Genomic DNA, 16792 nt, shown 5'->3' with positions numbered 1-16792 from the left:
TATATTAAGTTTGACACAGTAACTTGCACTAATAAGTTTTCAATAAAGATTTGTTTTCAGTTCCCTTTCTCCTCTATTACCAACACTAATGTCAGATGGGTAATAATACAACACCACACTAGTATAATGAGAAAATTACAGGCATGGCGGCAGGCAACATGGGATCTAGTCTCTGCTAAGCATCTTAGGTGGTCCTTCAAGCTTTGGTTTACACTTCAGAAATGACGTCTGCCAACAACACTGTTCGTGGATTTAGTTTTTCATTCACTGATATTTATTGAATGCCCACAATACAGACTTAAATCTAAACACGGAAATAAATGTACCTACTCAGCGTCAGGGTGCATAATGAGTTTCAAACGAAAATAATATATGGGAAAGTTTCCTAGGAATAATTGACAAGACTGATTGAAGAAAGTGCTGGTCTTAATTTTCCAGTTCCCAAGGAATCTCTTTGAAACCTTTGATCTGTCTCCGGCATTTCTAACTTCAAGGTGAGGAAGGTCCTTCTCTGAAAGAAAATGAAGAAAAGGGAGAGCGCTGAGCCTGTTTGGGTTTGAGCTGCAGGTCTGGGCGTAATCATAGGTCTGAGCTAGCTCCCGGCAGCTGACGCTCACTGAAACTTCGCCGAGCCGGACGTGGGTGGGGACGAAATCTGGGACGCCAGCTGCGCGCCAGCACTTTGATATTCAACCAGAGCAAACCCCAACTGCGTCAAATTCCACGTAGAGAGACGTAAAGTAGGCGGCGAGGATGCCACCGGCTCTGTGATCACGTGAGGCGGCGGGAGGGCCGTTGGCTCCTCCCTCTCCAAGATGGCGTCCTTGCTGCAGTCGGAGCGGGTTCTCTATCTAGTCCAAGGAGAAAAGAAGGTTCGGGCTCCGCTTTCGCAGCTCTACTTCTGCCGCTATTGTAGCGAGCTGCGGTCGCTGGAATGTGTGTCTCACGAGGTAACAGTCGTTCCGTAGACAGTTTGTGTGTGTGTGTTGGGGTGGGGGGGCGTTCATCCTAGTCACTGCGACTGGTGGGGAAGTTCCGCCTGGTGGAGGCGGGCATTCATTTTACTAGCTTACTGATTGGCTCTGTCTCCCGTCACTCAGCTTGGCCTGCGATTTTATTTGCTTATAACCTGTCACTTAGAAAGGAAGTGCGGCCCCGGGTGGGGCTGAGCGGATCTTTTTCTAGAGCGGCCTCTGGTTGGACAAATTTGACTTAGCTCTGGCTGTCTCCTGTGGGCCTTGGTAATTGAGTGGGCTTGGGAGAAAGATCTGGGATGCTTACTTAGTTCAGGCCACTTGGACGAAATACCTGTCGTTGCAGGACTGATGGAAGGGAGAGGCAGACATTCTCATTCATGGTCCTCCCAGCTTGGAAGGTCCGCCCCTGTTTTAGCCAGGAAACTGGTTGCTCTTCAACCGGTTGTTTCCTGGCTCAGGTTAAGGTCTACCGCAGGGAAGAGATTAAATTGAGTGGGTGAGTTGAGTGAAAGACACCTAGAATAAAGTGAGAAAGAAGCTCAAAGAGTTATATTCATGGCGCTTCTCTTGATGGTACTGGTGCTATCCTTCCCAAGCACAAGTGGTCAGTGTAAGAGAATTGCTCAGAAATAGGAGACCTGGCCAGTAAAAAAAAAAAAAAAAAATCACCAAATAACAAAATCCTAAAACTTTCAAAGCACTTGACACAATTTAATCATTCAGTGAGCTTTAGGAATTAAATGAGGAATAAGACCCTGCTGTTGATAACTCAGTTTAGTGAAGAAAAAGCTGATAATAATAATAGTTATATTTGTTGGGTACTTGCTATATGGCATATGTATTATGTAATCTCTTCAAACCAATGAAGAAAAAAAAAACATTTTGCTTAAAAAAAAAAAACATTTTGCAGGCAAAGAAACGAGTATTTGCCTTATGTCACACAGATAATAATTTGGTGGTGGAAGAAAGAATCAGGATTTGGACCTAAACAACCTGACACACAGAATTTTACTAAAGATCTCTGGACTGTCAGAATGCACCTGAAATGTGTCTTGTACTATAAACTATTTTACACATTCACAGTTATTTTACTGGAGGTAATATTAAGATGAATCAAGGGAAGCAATTGGAAAACACAAGAAAAATCAATGTCATATATATAATATATTCTCCATTAGCACTGTTCATGTATCTCCTTGGCGGGTCCTTTCTTTCTTAGATGTTTCCCTATTCCATCTCAACCCCAGAACTTACTGGATCAAATTTCCTGTGGTGGATATTATGGAGTTTAGTCTCCATGATCTCTAAGGATCTCTTTAGCTAAGACATTTCAGACTATAACAGCATTTTTTACAATGTGGTGTGTATCTGTGTTGTGGAAGTCATTCGTTTAGGAAGGATGAGGCTACTAAGAGTCAGGGAAGTCCAGTAAGCACTAATGGAAAACCTGGGCCTAGAGCTGCATATGAAGGGACAATTTGGAAAAGGGGCAATAAGGAATTAATTGCATTTTGTCTTTTATGATATGTCAGTGTGTATTAGCTTTTCATTGCTGTGACCAAAATATCTGACAAGAACAACAACTTAGGAGCAAAAGTTTTTTATGGCTCATAGCTTCAAAAGTCTTAGTTCATGGTTGACTAACTCCATTTCTCTGGGCCCAAGGTGAGACAACATCATGGTGGAAGGGTGCTGCAGAGAAAAGCTGCTCAATTTATGACAACCAGGAAACAGAGAGAGCCAACCAGGGAGCCAGAGATAAAATATAAACCCCAAAAGCGTGCTGCCGGGAACCTAACTTCCTCCAGCCATGACAGTCATCACCCAATTAAGCCATTCAAATTATTAATCCATCAAATGAATTAATCTGCTGAGTAGGTAGCAGCTCTTATAATCTAATCATTTCAACTCTAAACTTTGACACAGGAGCCTTTGGGAGATACCTCAATCCAAACCATAACACAGTGGAAATATTAGTTAGCAATATTGTCCTTTATATTGAATAGCAATTGTATTGATCTTTTCAAATTGGGCCTATTTATAGCGGATGGTGAAAAAAAAGACAGTTTCTATCACAGTAATTACATTCAAATTACTATCTTTCCAGATGGAGGTGAGTAGAATTTTATAATTGTCAAATAGTATCTACCTGCATTAAAGAAAAGACTTATTCAGATCTTTAAAAAATATAGTGAATTTAATGTTTGGACTGTGCATTGCATTAAATATGATAAGATTATCCTATTTAATTTTTCATTTTAAAATAAACTAGTTAAAGCAATTAATTTACGTTTACTAAATATGTTACTTCACTGATGAGAAAACTTTTTTTATAAGTCTTCCTCAGCAGTTAAAGTGTATTCAAATAAAGCTGAACTAGTCAGGTGCAGTGGCACATGCCTGCAATCCCAGGTACTCAGAAAACTGAAGCAGGAGGATACAAGTTTAAGGTCAGCCTGGGCAGCTTAGTGAAATCCTGTCTCAAAATTCAAAAAAATTTTAAAGGAATATGGCTGGGGATGTAGCTCAGTGGGAATGTAGCCTAGTAATGGGACCCTGGGTTCTATCCCCAGTACTTCAAAAGAAATAAAAATTTAAAAAATAAAGCTGGACTAGATAAGAGGGTATTTGATCACAGCTTTATAATTGTATTGTTTAATTAATCTGTTCATTAAGTTATCATAGAGTTATTCATTTGAAAATTTTAAATTATGATATAGACAACTTTTGACATCTAACAATAAAAGGGAACAGGAAATATTCAAAATGAAGGGGTTTTTTTTCCCCCAGATCAGTGATATTTCACCTTTTGCTGGGATATTTTAAAATTCGTAATTTGACATTTCTACAAGCTAAACTGAGCTTCTCTGTTTTTTTTTTGTTGTTGTTGTTTGTTTGTTTGTTTTTAATTATTTCTTATTTGCTCTTAGGTGGACTCCCATTATTGTCCCAGTTGCTTAGAAAATATGCCATCAGCTGAAGCCAAACTAAAAAAAAATAGGTAAGAACATAATCAGTTTTTCTGTTTTCCTCAACTATTTTTAAATAACTGGTAAGGAAGCACATGGAATTACTTTCTTTTTTTTTAATTGCTCTTTATTTCATCACTGCCTCAGATCAAATGCCCTTTGATTTTTTTTAATAAACTTTCTATTTTAGAACAGTTGCAGATTTAAGAATTATTGTAAAGATAGTACAGAGAATTCTTTGTCACCTCCAACCCAGTCTCCCCTGTTGTTAGGAAACCACATTATATTAGTCATATATCCTTGGACTTCTCTTGATTGACAGTTTTTTAGACTTTAAATCTGATGACATTAGGAATTTTGAGGAGTACTGGAGAACTTTATAGACTGTACCTCAATTAAAATTTGTGTGATATTTTCCTCGCCAGACTGAGGGATATGTTTTAGGGAGGGAAGAGGACCACAGAGATAAAGTGCCATCTCTCATCACATCGGATCAAGGATGAATTAACTGTCCATATGATTTATCTCTCTGGATGTTAACCTCACTTACCTGGCATGAGCTAGTGTTGTCAGGTTTCTCAACTGTAAGGCTAGTCTTTTTTCCCCTCCTTTTCTTTACTCCTTCGAATAAAAAAATCACATCATAGCCCACACTTAGTGGGAAATTTCCCCCTTCTTAAAAGCTTTCTGCATAAAATATTTAAAATTTATTTTGCATGAAAGATTTATCTCTTCTCTATTTATTTATTTATCATGTAAATCATATTTCACTTTGAGCTCATGAATATTTATTTTATACCTTGGATTATAATCCAGTACTGCTTTATTTATATTTTTGCTTGTTTGTTTGTTTATTTATTTTGCCCATGTTGTTCCAGCTTTGGCCATGGAGCTCTTTCAGTTTACTTCTGTATTCCTTTGACATACCCCTATAATGGTAGTTAGGGGGAAGTGTTCTGTTCACTAGTCTGAGTGCTTTATTACTAGTACTACAAAATACTCCATGCTTGTCTCATGTATTTTTCTGTGTCTGTCTTATAATTGGCCATTTCTCAAAGGAACTTTGGTTCCTTTTATTGGAGAATAGTATTAGAAACCAAGATCTGGCTGCTAGACCTGCTCATTGCTACTGGATGATAGTTTTTAGTTTGGCATGAAAGTCCTTTTGCTACCTGTCACACTTCTGTATCTTTGTGGATGTGTTATTTATTTTTCCTGCCCCAAGAAAGAGCTCCTGATAACCAGATGCTGTTTTGTTTGCTTCCCACATGTTAATTTTATCATTTCATACTCAGAGGATCTCTGTGAGGTGGATACTATTATACTTACCTAAGGATAATATACAGATGGCAAAATGTTGCAGATAATGGAAGTGATACAAGACTGGTGGTATTGGTAATCTCAGGTGGTGGGAAGGTTAAAAGCAGCAAGGCACAGGACCCCTAGAAGGAAAATCTTGGCTGAGGCTAGGAAGAATAGCATCTGAGAAGAAAAAACACTGAAAGCATACTGTTTCTGAATCCTTGCAGTTTAGTGGCATTGTTTGGTTTCTGTTTCAGCTCTCTGGCACAGCAATCAAACCCTTATTTTCTAAATCCAATTTCACAGCTCTTTGAGCTGTTGACTCTGTTTTCCATCATATAATTGGGCTCTCCTTTCAAGGCTTTTGCTGTGACAGTTGTCTTTCCCTTAGAAATCTTTGTAACCTGCTAAGCATAAAAAGATTCTGAAATAATGAATTCTACCTGTTAACAGTGATTTCCTCTCTGGAGCAGGGTTGGATCAGGTTCTAATTCTTCAAAAGCTTTGGTGATAATTGCATACATTTTTTAAAATAATATATAATTCTTTCAAAATGCTAAAGTTGAAAACAGGCCCCAGGAATAATTTTTTATCTTTTTTCTTGGGAGATATTCCAAATTGAACATGTACTCTGTTGAATTCCTAACATGTAGAACAGTGTCTGGTACATGGTTTGATAAATATTTGTTGAATGAACAAATGGTTGTGTTTGTCACATTGCAGATGTGCCAACTGCTTTGACTGTCCTGGCTGCATGCACACACTATCCACCCGGGCAACAAGCATCTCCACACAGCTCCCAGATGACCCAGCCAAAACTACCATGAAGAAAGCCTATTACTTGGCCTGTGGATTTTGTCGCTGGACATCTAGAGATGTGGGCATGGCAGACAAATCTGTAGGTGAGTGAAGTGGACTTGAACATGAGTTCATAAAATGCAACTGTCAGCTCTGTATTCATCCGTGTGTGAGTCTTTTTTTTTTTTTTAAACATGTTTGGATACTCCAGGATGGATACTTGGATATGGAATTGCCAAGCAGAAGAAATAAAAGCAATTTAAAACTTTTATACATGTTGTCAGACTGTTTGCCAAGATGGAAGTGTATGGGAGAACCATTTTTCCTTTTTGTAGCCAACACTTTATATAACCAAATTTAAAAAATTTTGCCAAATAAAGGAAGTTTTAGCGGGGCGTGGTGCTTCATGCCTGTAATCCCAGCGGCTCAGGAGGCTGAGACTGGAGGATCCCGAGTTCAAAGCCAGCCTCAGCAACTTAGTGAGGCACTAAGCAATTCAGAGAGACCCTGTCTCTAAATAAAATACAAATAGGGCTGTGGATGTGGCTCAGTGGTCAAGTGCCCCTGAATTCAATCCTCAGTACACAAAGAAAGGAAGTTTTAATTTGCATTTCATGAGCATTAATGAACTTGAACCTTTGACATATTTATTGAACATTTTTATTTCCATTTATGAGAGTTGCTGTTCATAATCTTTGCCCATTGTCCTTCTGACTTTTCATTATTTATTTATAATGGTTCCACATTTTTGGTTATTCATTTATAGTCTGTGATATATGATCCAGCTATTTTTCTTGTTTTCAAGTAAAAGAAACACCCAGAAATCCAGATAGATGTCTCAGTTTGTTACTCTGTAAGTGAATGTTTTATATTAGCCTTTTATATTATGAGCCATTAAGTATTGGAGAATTTTTATTTCAGAACTTAAAACTTATGATGACTTCTAGAAACCTATCTCTTCTGGAGTATCTAGAAGTGATAATTGAATACTCAGAACTCTTAAATAGTATAGATAATTTCATTTCCTCCATGATGTCATTGGTGCCTAAGAAGCCCTAAAACCACTTTTATTTATTTGATTATTTTTAAGTACTTCTCTTTAATGTACAGAGAAAAATTTATAATGACATCATATAGTAGTCTTGTCAAATTGCTGTTTAGAAGAAATTACTAGTTCTGAAGAAGCAAGTAGCTAAAACATATGGATTTTTTTTTTTTTTTTTTTGACCAGGGATTAAACCCAGGGTTACTTAACCACTGAACCACATCCCCAGCCCTTTTTATTTTTGAGACAGAGTCTCCCTAGGTTGCTTAGGGCCTCGCTAAGTTGCCGAGGCTGGCTTTGAACTCGGGATCTCGTGTCTTAGCCTCCTGAGCCACTGAGAATACAGGCAAGCACCACTGTACCGACTTTTAAAAATATTTTTCATGACTGCCTTGGGTAAGACAGCCTCTAAAATATGAATATTGTGCTACAAGGTGTTATTTCAACCATTTTTTGCAAAAGAGTAAAATGCTACCATCAGCAAGGTATTTAAAAGTCCTTTTTGTTGGGGGGGGGGAAGAAATTATTTTTAAATATAGAGTATTTGTGTACTTATCCAGCCTAGGAAATGAAACATAACCAAAGCAATTTTAAGACCTCTTGTAACCTTTCCCCTACTTTATTCCTCTTCCTCTCTGCCTCATCTTCCTCTCCAGGAAATAATCTCAATCCTGAATTCTGTGTTTGCTAGTGTCCATGCTTGTCTTTATACTTCTCTGAATCTGTATGTAGCCACTAACAAATAGTATTTTTTAATTTTAAGCAAGGAGAAATATACTGTATGGGTACCGCTACCACATTTTTTCCTCAACATTGTTTCTCCTACATGATTGATTTGCACATGACTTACCACAGTATTCTTTATTCAGTTGTTTTCAATGAACATTTAGGATATTGCAGTTTTTTGCTGTTGAAAACAGTGCTGCTAGAAAAATATGTATGTGTTTATCAGGTACAAAAAGAAGCATTTTTCTGCCATAACTGGAAGTAAAATTGCCCATCAGAAGATGTGAACTTTCTTTGTTCTCCAAAATGCTGTACCAGGTTTTGGGGAATTTTTTTGTTTTTGCTTTTTTTTTTTTTTGGTACCAAGGATTGAACTTGGGCACTATACCACTAAGCCACATCCCCAATCCTTTTTCTGTATTACATTTAGAGACAGAGTCTCACTGAGTTGCTCTTACCAATTTAGGGCTCTTTAAAGTTTTTTCCAAACTTACGGTGTGAAATCATATTTCATTATACTTTATATTTATTTAGTCTTGAGATAATTACATATAATGAAGTTTACCAATTTTAAGTGTAGAAATCTGTTCTGCTTAATAAATATGTAGTCATAACCACCACCATAATGACGATACACACCATTTCCTCTAGTTCCTTTAATCAGTTCCTTTTCCACATCATTGGTCCCTGACTACCCTGATACACTTTCTTTTCTTTTTTTTCCCCCTTCTTATTGGAGATTAACCACTGAGCCACATACCCAGCTGTTTTTATTTTTTGAGACAGGGTCTCTTGCTAAGTTGCTTAGGGCCTCACTTAGTAGCTGAGGCTAGCCTCGAACTTACCATTCTCCTGCCTCAGCCCCTGAGCCGCTGGGATTACAGGCATGCACCACCACACCTGGCTGATATGCTTTCTATCACTATGTTTTTACCTTTCCTAGAAGCTTATATAATTGGTGTCTTATAGTCCATAGTCCTTTGTATCTGGCGTCTTTCACTTCAGAATAATATTTTGAGGTTCATATTTTTGCTTCATAAGATTTCTTTTTTATTGTTCCTCTTGTTTGGCTATAACACAGATTGTTTATCCATTCTTCATTTGATGAATGTGGGTCGTTTGGCAATTTGGGCTTAAATGAGAAAAGCTGCTGTGAACATTTGCTTACAAATCTTTGTGTAGGTATATGTTTTATTTTATTTTTTTAATTGAGAAAATACCTAGAAGTGGAATTGCTGGGTCATGGGGTAATTGTAGCTTAACTTTAACTAGAAACTGCCAAACTATTTAACAAAGTGTCTGTGCAGTTTTGGATACTAATCAGTAAAATAGGAGAGTTTTAATTCCTTGACAATTCTTGACGCTTTTGTTTTCTTCATTTTAACCATTCTGGCACTTGAATAGTGATTCTTCATTGTGACTTTAGTTTGTGTTTTCTTTATGTGTTTATATGCTATCTATTTAGCATATTTAGTGAATTTGTTAGAAATCTTTTGCTCATTTTTTAACAGATCTTTTTCTTTTTTTTCTTTTTGTCTTTGTGTTGAGTTGTAAGAGTTGCATATTCTGGATATAAGTTCTTTGTCGTATATGCATTTTAGAAATATCTTCTAAAGCTCCCCAGTCTGTAGTGTGCCTTTATATTTTTTCAGCATTGTCTATTGAAGAACATAAGATTATAAATTCAGTGATGTCTAGTTTATCAGTTTTTTTTTTTATTTTATACTTTGTGCTGTGTCCTGTTAAAAATTTTATCCACTGTCACTAAGATTTACTCTGTGCTTTCTACATGTTAGTTTTAGCTCTTAGAGTTAAAGTTCTTGTTATTTTCAGGATAAGTTTTGTACATGTTGTGAGGTAAGCATTCAGATTCTTTTTTCTTTATTTTATATGTGGTTATTCAATTGTTTCAGCATCATTAGTTGAAATTTTTCATTATGATTTTATTTTCAATTCTCTTGAGTAATCTATTTTTTTATAACTTGAAAGTAATAGAATATAGAATCTGTATAATAATGCAGATAATAACTGGGTCTCTGGAATTAGGCTGCTTGCTTCAGTTTAAGCCTAAGACTACCATTTACTATCCATATGACTTTAAGCAAGTTATTTAATCAGCCTCAGTTTTCTATCTGCAAAAATGAAACTAGTTATAAGAGTCCCTTCCTTAGGTTATTATGGGAATAGAAAGAAATTTAATACTTTTCAAATGCCTACTGTGGAGGCTGTGCGTGCTGTAGGAATGAAAGAGGTGGGCATTATCAGCATCATTATAGCTAAAGAAAAAAATGTTATTCTGAGCATGCTGGTCTATAAAATTTATAGAATTCTTTCTGGGAAATTCTTGGACCTTGTCTTTAAGTTTCATTTTATGGCCTACAAATGACCTATTTTTATGAAAACGGTCAAATAATGAAAGTCTCATTTAATGTTTCTTTATTTTCTAGCTAGTGGTGGTTGGCAGGAACCAGAAAATCCTCACACACAACGGGTAAGTAAAGGGTCATATGACAAAAAAAAAAATGAAATAAGAAAATATAGAATAAAAGACTAAACATCTTCCATTTTATCGGTGCATATGACCTATGCCTAGAAGTCCATGATGTCTATTTTGTTATGTTTTACACGTAGAAAATGCTTCTCGTTGTAAGACATTAAATCACAATCTCACTTCTTTTAGAAGTTAACTGAAACATCTAGATATAGTTTCAGTTCTGTGTTTGAGTTATATGTCCAAAAAAGGAAAGATAGCATTTTTTCTTTTCTTCACATACCCACCAGTGAGTTAAAATTTCATTTGTTATCAAATATTTTTGGAAATATAAACATGTAGACATTTCAACCACTGGAAACACTACAGATTTAGAAAATACCTTTGGTCTCAGTAGTGATTGCTTATAGGATCATGACTTGAGCATCCTTTAGCAATTTGTAGTGAATTGATCTGTGTATTATACCTGATTTTTTTTGTAATCCTCTTGAATTAGAACAGTATGAGTAGGGTAATGAACTTCTATAGAAATGAAGTGTCCTGTCAGTACAAATTAAACAGTAATTATTCATCTATAATATCAGCAAAAATTAGAAATATGAAAATATCCTGGGTCAAAGTGTGGGGAAATGGGTTTTCTTTTTTGTACTATTATAATATTAGTGTAGGTTGATATAGATTTCTTGAGCTCCTGGCTGTATATATTTCTTGGATTCTTGCATGAATTATAGAAATGCTTACATGTATGCATACGCGCACGCACACACACATTTCAGACACAAAAAGTGAATAACTATATGCCAAGGACTATATTGAATTATAGGATATATGGTCCCTACTTTCATAGAGATTAAGTCTAATGGTGGGGGGGAGTCAAATCAATCATTCAGATAATTCCCAGATAAAGAGAAAACCATGGTAAGTAATGTGAAGGAGAGAAATTGTGCCATGTGAACATGTGAAGGGGTGAGGGACATCCACTAAGAATTGAGGACAACAGGCACAGAGGGGAAAGAATGTAAGGCAGGGAAACAACATATGCAAAGATCTTGTAAGTGAAGGAAGCAAAACATATGGTAGGTAAGAAAGGGAGTGTCACTAGAGTGGAGCATAGTCACAACAAAGAGGAATTTAGGGTCTGACCATGCAGGACATACATGTGGACCAAATTAAGGAGTTTGAGAAACTATTAAGTGCTTTTAAGCATGGAGGAGATAACAGGATCAGATTAGTGTTCCTAAAAAGTAGTTACTGCTAAATTCAGAGTCCAGTCGTGGGCACCATAAGTCTAGTTGATTCAGTTGTAGGAATTGGTTAAATACCTTGTAGGGTATCTCTTTCCAATAAGTTACAACCTTTTTAAAAAAATGACATTGATCTATTTGCACTGGATAGAAAGATGAACCCAATGTATTTGTACTGGATAGAAAGTTCAGGATATTTGCAGTGAAAAAGAATGTTATAATTTTCATTCCCTTTTACATGGAAATTCAAGTTGTATGTCTATACACAGGTGTTTTGAAATTATGCAAAATATAATGTGCTATGTCTCTAGTGTATGAGAATGATATCTAAACTGATAGTAGTGGATAACTGAGTAAAGAGGTCAACTTAGGCACACAGAGATGAAAGAGAAGTTTTATGGTTTATTTATGTTTATATATTATTTGAACTGTTTGTAAATAATGTATGCTGCTTTATGATTAAAATACTTTAAAAGTAAAAGAGTATGATGGAGGAGTATAAAATAGAATATGAAATGTCATATTCTTGGAAATAAATGATTCATGCAGGAAAAAATAGGAGCAATTGGAAGAAGAAATAAGCAGTAAAATAAAACAACAGTGAAAAAAAGAACCTGAAATTTTCAAGTCTTTTTATTGCCCATTTCTTTCTGTGGTTGAACTTGAAGGTTTCATTTCGATTCTAAAAGCAGATCATGTAATGAAGAAATTCTCTTTAAAGAAAAAGCACATACTTGCCCATCTTAACTAATTTGTCTTCTCTATACTGATTATGTAACAAGTCGATGTGGTTTATCTATTTTGTATGTTTCCTGTTAGCTTTTTTTGCAAAACAAATACTAAGTCTTTGATTTATTACAGATGAACAAATTGATTGAATATTACCAGCAGCTTGCTCAGAAAGAGAAGGTTGAGCGAGATCGCAAGAAATTGGCACGACGTAGAAACTACATGCCTCTGGCTTTTTCGGTGAGGATTTGGTACCAAAAAAATGGACATTGCAAAACTTGTGGAACATAACATTTCAAAAAGTGGCCATTGTCCTAGATTCCTGAGTGTTGGGTAGCAGACGTTTGAGCCCAAAGGACATTTGTGTTTTTTTCACCATTACTTCTATCTTTTGAATATTTCCCCTCAAAAGGCTACTGTTTAATTTTATAGGCACCACCTAACTCTACTTGCAACTTTTGTGTGTTCGAGAAAGTCTGAGAAGAAGAAGGTGGGCAAGTGGTAGATTTTATTGAGATTACCCGTATAGCCTACCTTTGACACCCTGGTAGTAGTAGTTTCCCAACTCTATAGTTATTTATTTATTTATTTATTTATTTGATACCTTCCCATATTTCTCCAAAATCAGAAACACTGACTTTTACACAGTGCATTTGAGTGGTTAAATAGTAATAGATACACATGCAATTTTTTATAGGAATTATTTATGGAAGTTATTCTTTAATCAGTTTTTATACTAGTAGGCAGAAGCAAGAGATGAAAGTTTTGAGTTTTTGTTGTTGTCCCCCAAGTTTTATTTGCTTTTATGGAATAATTTGGTTTCTTTGTGCTTGCTTGAGACCCAACAGATTGACATTCAATAAAGAACATTTATTGAATGTCAGTGATGTGTCAAGCACTGTGCTAAGCACTTTGTTTGTATTATTGAATGTCAGTGATGTGTCAAGCACATGCTTAGCACTCTGTTTGTGTTATTTTATTTAATCCTCACGACAATCTTGTGGGACAGATAATGTATCCCCATTTTATACTTGACATAATGAGAGCTGGCAGGATGAAGTAACTTGTCATACTGTATCGACATGAGAATGAGTTAAGCCATTAAAACCCTAAAGATTGGTAAGGTTCATATGAAAATATTTAGATTGGAATTTAATAAAACATTGACACTTGCAAAGCAGCCAGATTTTTTTCAAGTCCAAAGGTATAATCAGCACATGTGGTACTATATATTTTAGGAGAGGAATTTGAATAAAATGCATTATCCTTCCAACTTTCCCGTATACCTGCCTGCTGTATGAGTTTGCTTCTATCTTATGCTGCATTTTTTTGTCTCTGTTGCAACCTGCTGCTATTTGGGGGCTCTACAGCAACATACTATTCATGTAGTGGTAAGTTCTCTTTTATAATTCTTGCTAACCCTGAAGAAGTTAGCAGATGGTCACTGGTGTTCCAGGACGAAATTCATCACCTGTTTTAGACACTCCACATAGTTCTTGCCTGAGCCACAGCTTAGATTTTTTAGCTTAATAGCAAAAACTCACATTAATTCACTTTTACTGGTATTAATGTAGTTTCAGTCTCCATTTTGGTGCTTTTATTATTTTAGGAATAGAATAATGGTGTGGGTTTACAAACCACCATCTTTAAAAGCAGCTTTTAAATTAGTTTTTGGGTTTGGTTTTGTTTTGTTTTGTGTTTGCTTATTTCCCTAAGCTTCTCATGCTGTCCCACCCCAAATTCTTTGTTTCAGTGAATACAATGTATAAATGGATTTTCTAATAGGGATTTTTGAATTTTGTTTAGGACAAATATGGTCTTGGAACCAGGCTTCAGCGACCCCGAGCTGGTGCGTCCATCAGTACCCTTGCTGGACTTTCGTAAGTTTGAACATTAGATTTTGAAAAGAAAAGCAGGTATCAAAATTAATATTTAAGGAACTTTTTTTTTTTTTTTGCCAGGCCATGGCGGGTACCAGGGATTGAACTCAGGAGTACTCAACCACTGCACCACATTCCTAGCCCTATTTTGTATTTTATTTAGAGACAGGGTCTCACTGGGTTGCTTAGTATATCACGTTACTGAGGCTGGTTTTGAACTTGTGATCCTCCTGCCTCATTCCCCCGAGTCACTGCAGGTGTGCCCCCAAAAAGAGAAAAAGGATATATGTCAATGGGGAAAGAGATTTTCATACTTAGAAAAAAAAACAAAACCAAACCAGATGTGGTGGCACAGGCCTGTAATTCCAGCGGCTCAAGAGGCTGAGGTAGGTGGATCATGAGTTTAAAGCCAGTCTCAGCAACTTGGTGAGGCCATAAGCAATTCAGCAAAATGCTGTATCTAAATAAAATATAAAAAGGGCTGGAGATGTGGCTCAATGGTTAAGCACCCTGGATTCAATGCCCAGTACCAAAAAAAGAAAAGATCAAAACTAATGAATATTCTACAATAGAAGAATATGTCAAATATTGATACAACTTGGAGGATGATCATATGGATCCTTGGGAAATTAATCTCTTATCTTTTAGCCTTAAAGAAGGAGAGGACCAGAAAGAGATAAAGATTGAGCCAGCTCAAGCCGTGGATGAAGTGGAACCTTTACCTGAAGACTATTACACAAGACCAGTAAATTTAACAGAGGGTAATTTTATACTGTTTCTATTATACACATACTTACTTTTTGTTATTTATATGCCTGGTGATTGAGATGTTTAATAGACTAGTTGTTAGTGGTAAAATTATACATAGAAAATAAAATAGATGTAATCATTTGAAGAACTATAAAATGTCTATCAAGTTTCTGAATTGTAGTTTTTTGAACAACACTATCTATAATGGTAGTATTGCTCCATGTAACTACTGACTACATAAGTCAGATTTTGAAAGTCACTAACTAAACATTTTTAAAGTCACTAAACTTAGTTTCTGCCTTTCACGATAGTGACTACCCTTCAGCAGCGCCTCTTACAGCCTGACTTCCAACCAATTTGTGCTTCACAACTCTATCCTCGTCACAAACATCTTCTGATCAAACGGTCCCTGCGCTGCCGAGTAAGTATTCTTTTCTGTAGAGTTGGCATTTGTACAAGAGAAAAGCAGAAATAAATAGAATTGGTATCTGACCAATGTGGTAAATACAGAAAACAGAGAATTATCCTACTTTACAAATGTGGAGTCTGAAATATCTGAAGGTTTAATGCACAGTGCTAATCCCTAAAAGAGTATATAGCTTTTAGGCTGGTAGAGATGGGGGAAAACACTAATACAAAATAAGAAATTTAAAAGAGAGCAAAAAATAAGAAAAATGAGCAAAATTCAGGCTCTAGAAATCTATAGGACAAACAACATCTGAATCTGTACAGTCCAGCATGGTATCCACATATGGACTGAACACTTGAAATATGATAGTGCAACTAAGACATTAAATCTTTTGCTCATTTAAATAACCACATATGGATACTGAGCTAATGTTACCAAATAATGCAGCTGTTGATTAAGAGCAACCAAAAAAACTGCACAGACTTTATGTAGATCCTGATTTAAATTAAGAGAAAAAAAGGGATCTTGAGAGGAAGGGAAAGAGGAAAAAATGAAAGAGAATGTATGAAATCTTTGGAGAAATTTAAACACTAACAGAGTTTTTAATGTTATTAAAGAATTGTTCTTTTTTAACCGGATGTGATGGTGCATATCTGTTATTCAAGCTATTCAGGAGGCTAAGGCAGAAGGATCAAAGTTCAAGGCTAGCCTCAGTAACTTAGCAAGACTCTGTCTCAAAATTAAAATATAAATGGACTGGGGATGTCACTTAGTGGTAAAGTGCCCCTGGGTCAATCCCCAGTACCCCCCCAAAAAAATTGTTGCTTTTTTTTTGGTTTGGTTTGGTTTGTTTTAGAGACAATAATAGTATTGCTATTTTTAAAAATAACTTTATCTTTGGGAGATACTGGAATATTTATGGATCAAATGTCGTGATGTCTGACATCACAAAGCAAAGCTATTAAGGATAAGGAGTTAGATGAAAGAATAGAAGCAGCAAGATTAAGTATCAAAGTAGTGATGGTTGAAGTTAGATGATAAGGACCTAAGAATTTGTGATACTGACTCTATTTTTGTATGTTCGAAAATTTCCACAATGAAGAACCTTTTTTTAAAGAAAATAAGAGGCAGAGTAACCTATAACTTGGTGGTTCAGTTAGAAAGCATGTAGTTAGATTAAAAACCAGATATTTTACTGTTTACATTTAATACTAATAAACTGAATGCTTCCATTAAAAGATAAAGATTACCACACTAATAAAATGAACAAAATGAAACAACTCATCTTTATGCTGATTACAAGAAACACAAACATTGAAAATTCAGAAAAGTTGAAGTTATAGATATATGGAAAAAGATATATTTTATAGACTTTTATAAAAGAATGATAATTTATTAAAAAAATATTTAGTTCACTAAGAAACTAAGAGACTACTTTTTTTTTTTTTTTTTTTTTTTTTTTTTTTTTTTTT

The 16792-nt window shown here is 35.7% G+C and overlaps 1 protein-coding gene across 2 annotated transcripts in view; it reads left to right on the top strand.

Annotated features, from left to right (window-relative positions):
• The first annotated feature begins 734 nt into the window (after positions 1 to 734).
• Positions 735 to 16792, top strand: part of Dctn4 (dynactin subunit 4) — a 31234-nt gene continuing 15176 nt past the window's right edge. The window contains exons 1-9 of one of the 2 annotated variants that reach the window (XM_048811802.1): positions 735 to 950; positions 3908 to 3978; positions 5972 to 6150; positions 10265 to 10308; positions 12414 to 12521; positions 13652 to 13672; positions 14088 to 14161; positions 14810 to 14922; positions 15223 to 15332. In XM_048811802.1, the coding sequence (XP_048667759.1) occupies positions 816 to 950; positions 3908 to 3978; positions 5972 to 6150; positions 10265 to 10308; positions 12414 to 12521; positions 13652 to 13672; positions 14088 to 14161; positions 14810 to 14922; positions 15223 to 15332 (855 nt within the window). In that variant the 5' untranslated portion in view covers positions 735 to 815. The remainder of the gene's footprint in view (positions 951 to 3907; positions 3979 to 5971; positions 6151 to 10264; positions 10309 to 12413; positions 12522 to 13651; positions 13673 to 14087; positions 14162 to 14809; positions 14923 to 15222; positions 15333 to 16792) is intronic. The other variant, XM_015486350.2, reaches the window with a different exon arrangement.

This window comes from Marmota marmota, unplaced genomic scaffold, assembly GCF_001458135.2.
Source record: "Marmota marmota marmota unplaced genomic scaffold, marMar, whole genome shotgun sequence".
Taxonomy (NCBI): domain Eukaryota; kingdom Metazoa; phylum Chordata; class Mammalia; order Rodentia; family Sciuridae; genus Marmota; species Marmota marmota.
Note: the sequence above shows the minus strand (reverse complement) of the source record. Positions and strands in the feature narration are given on the sequence as shown.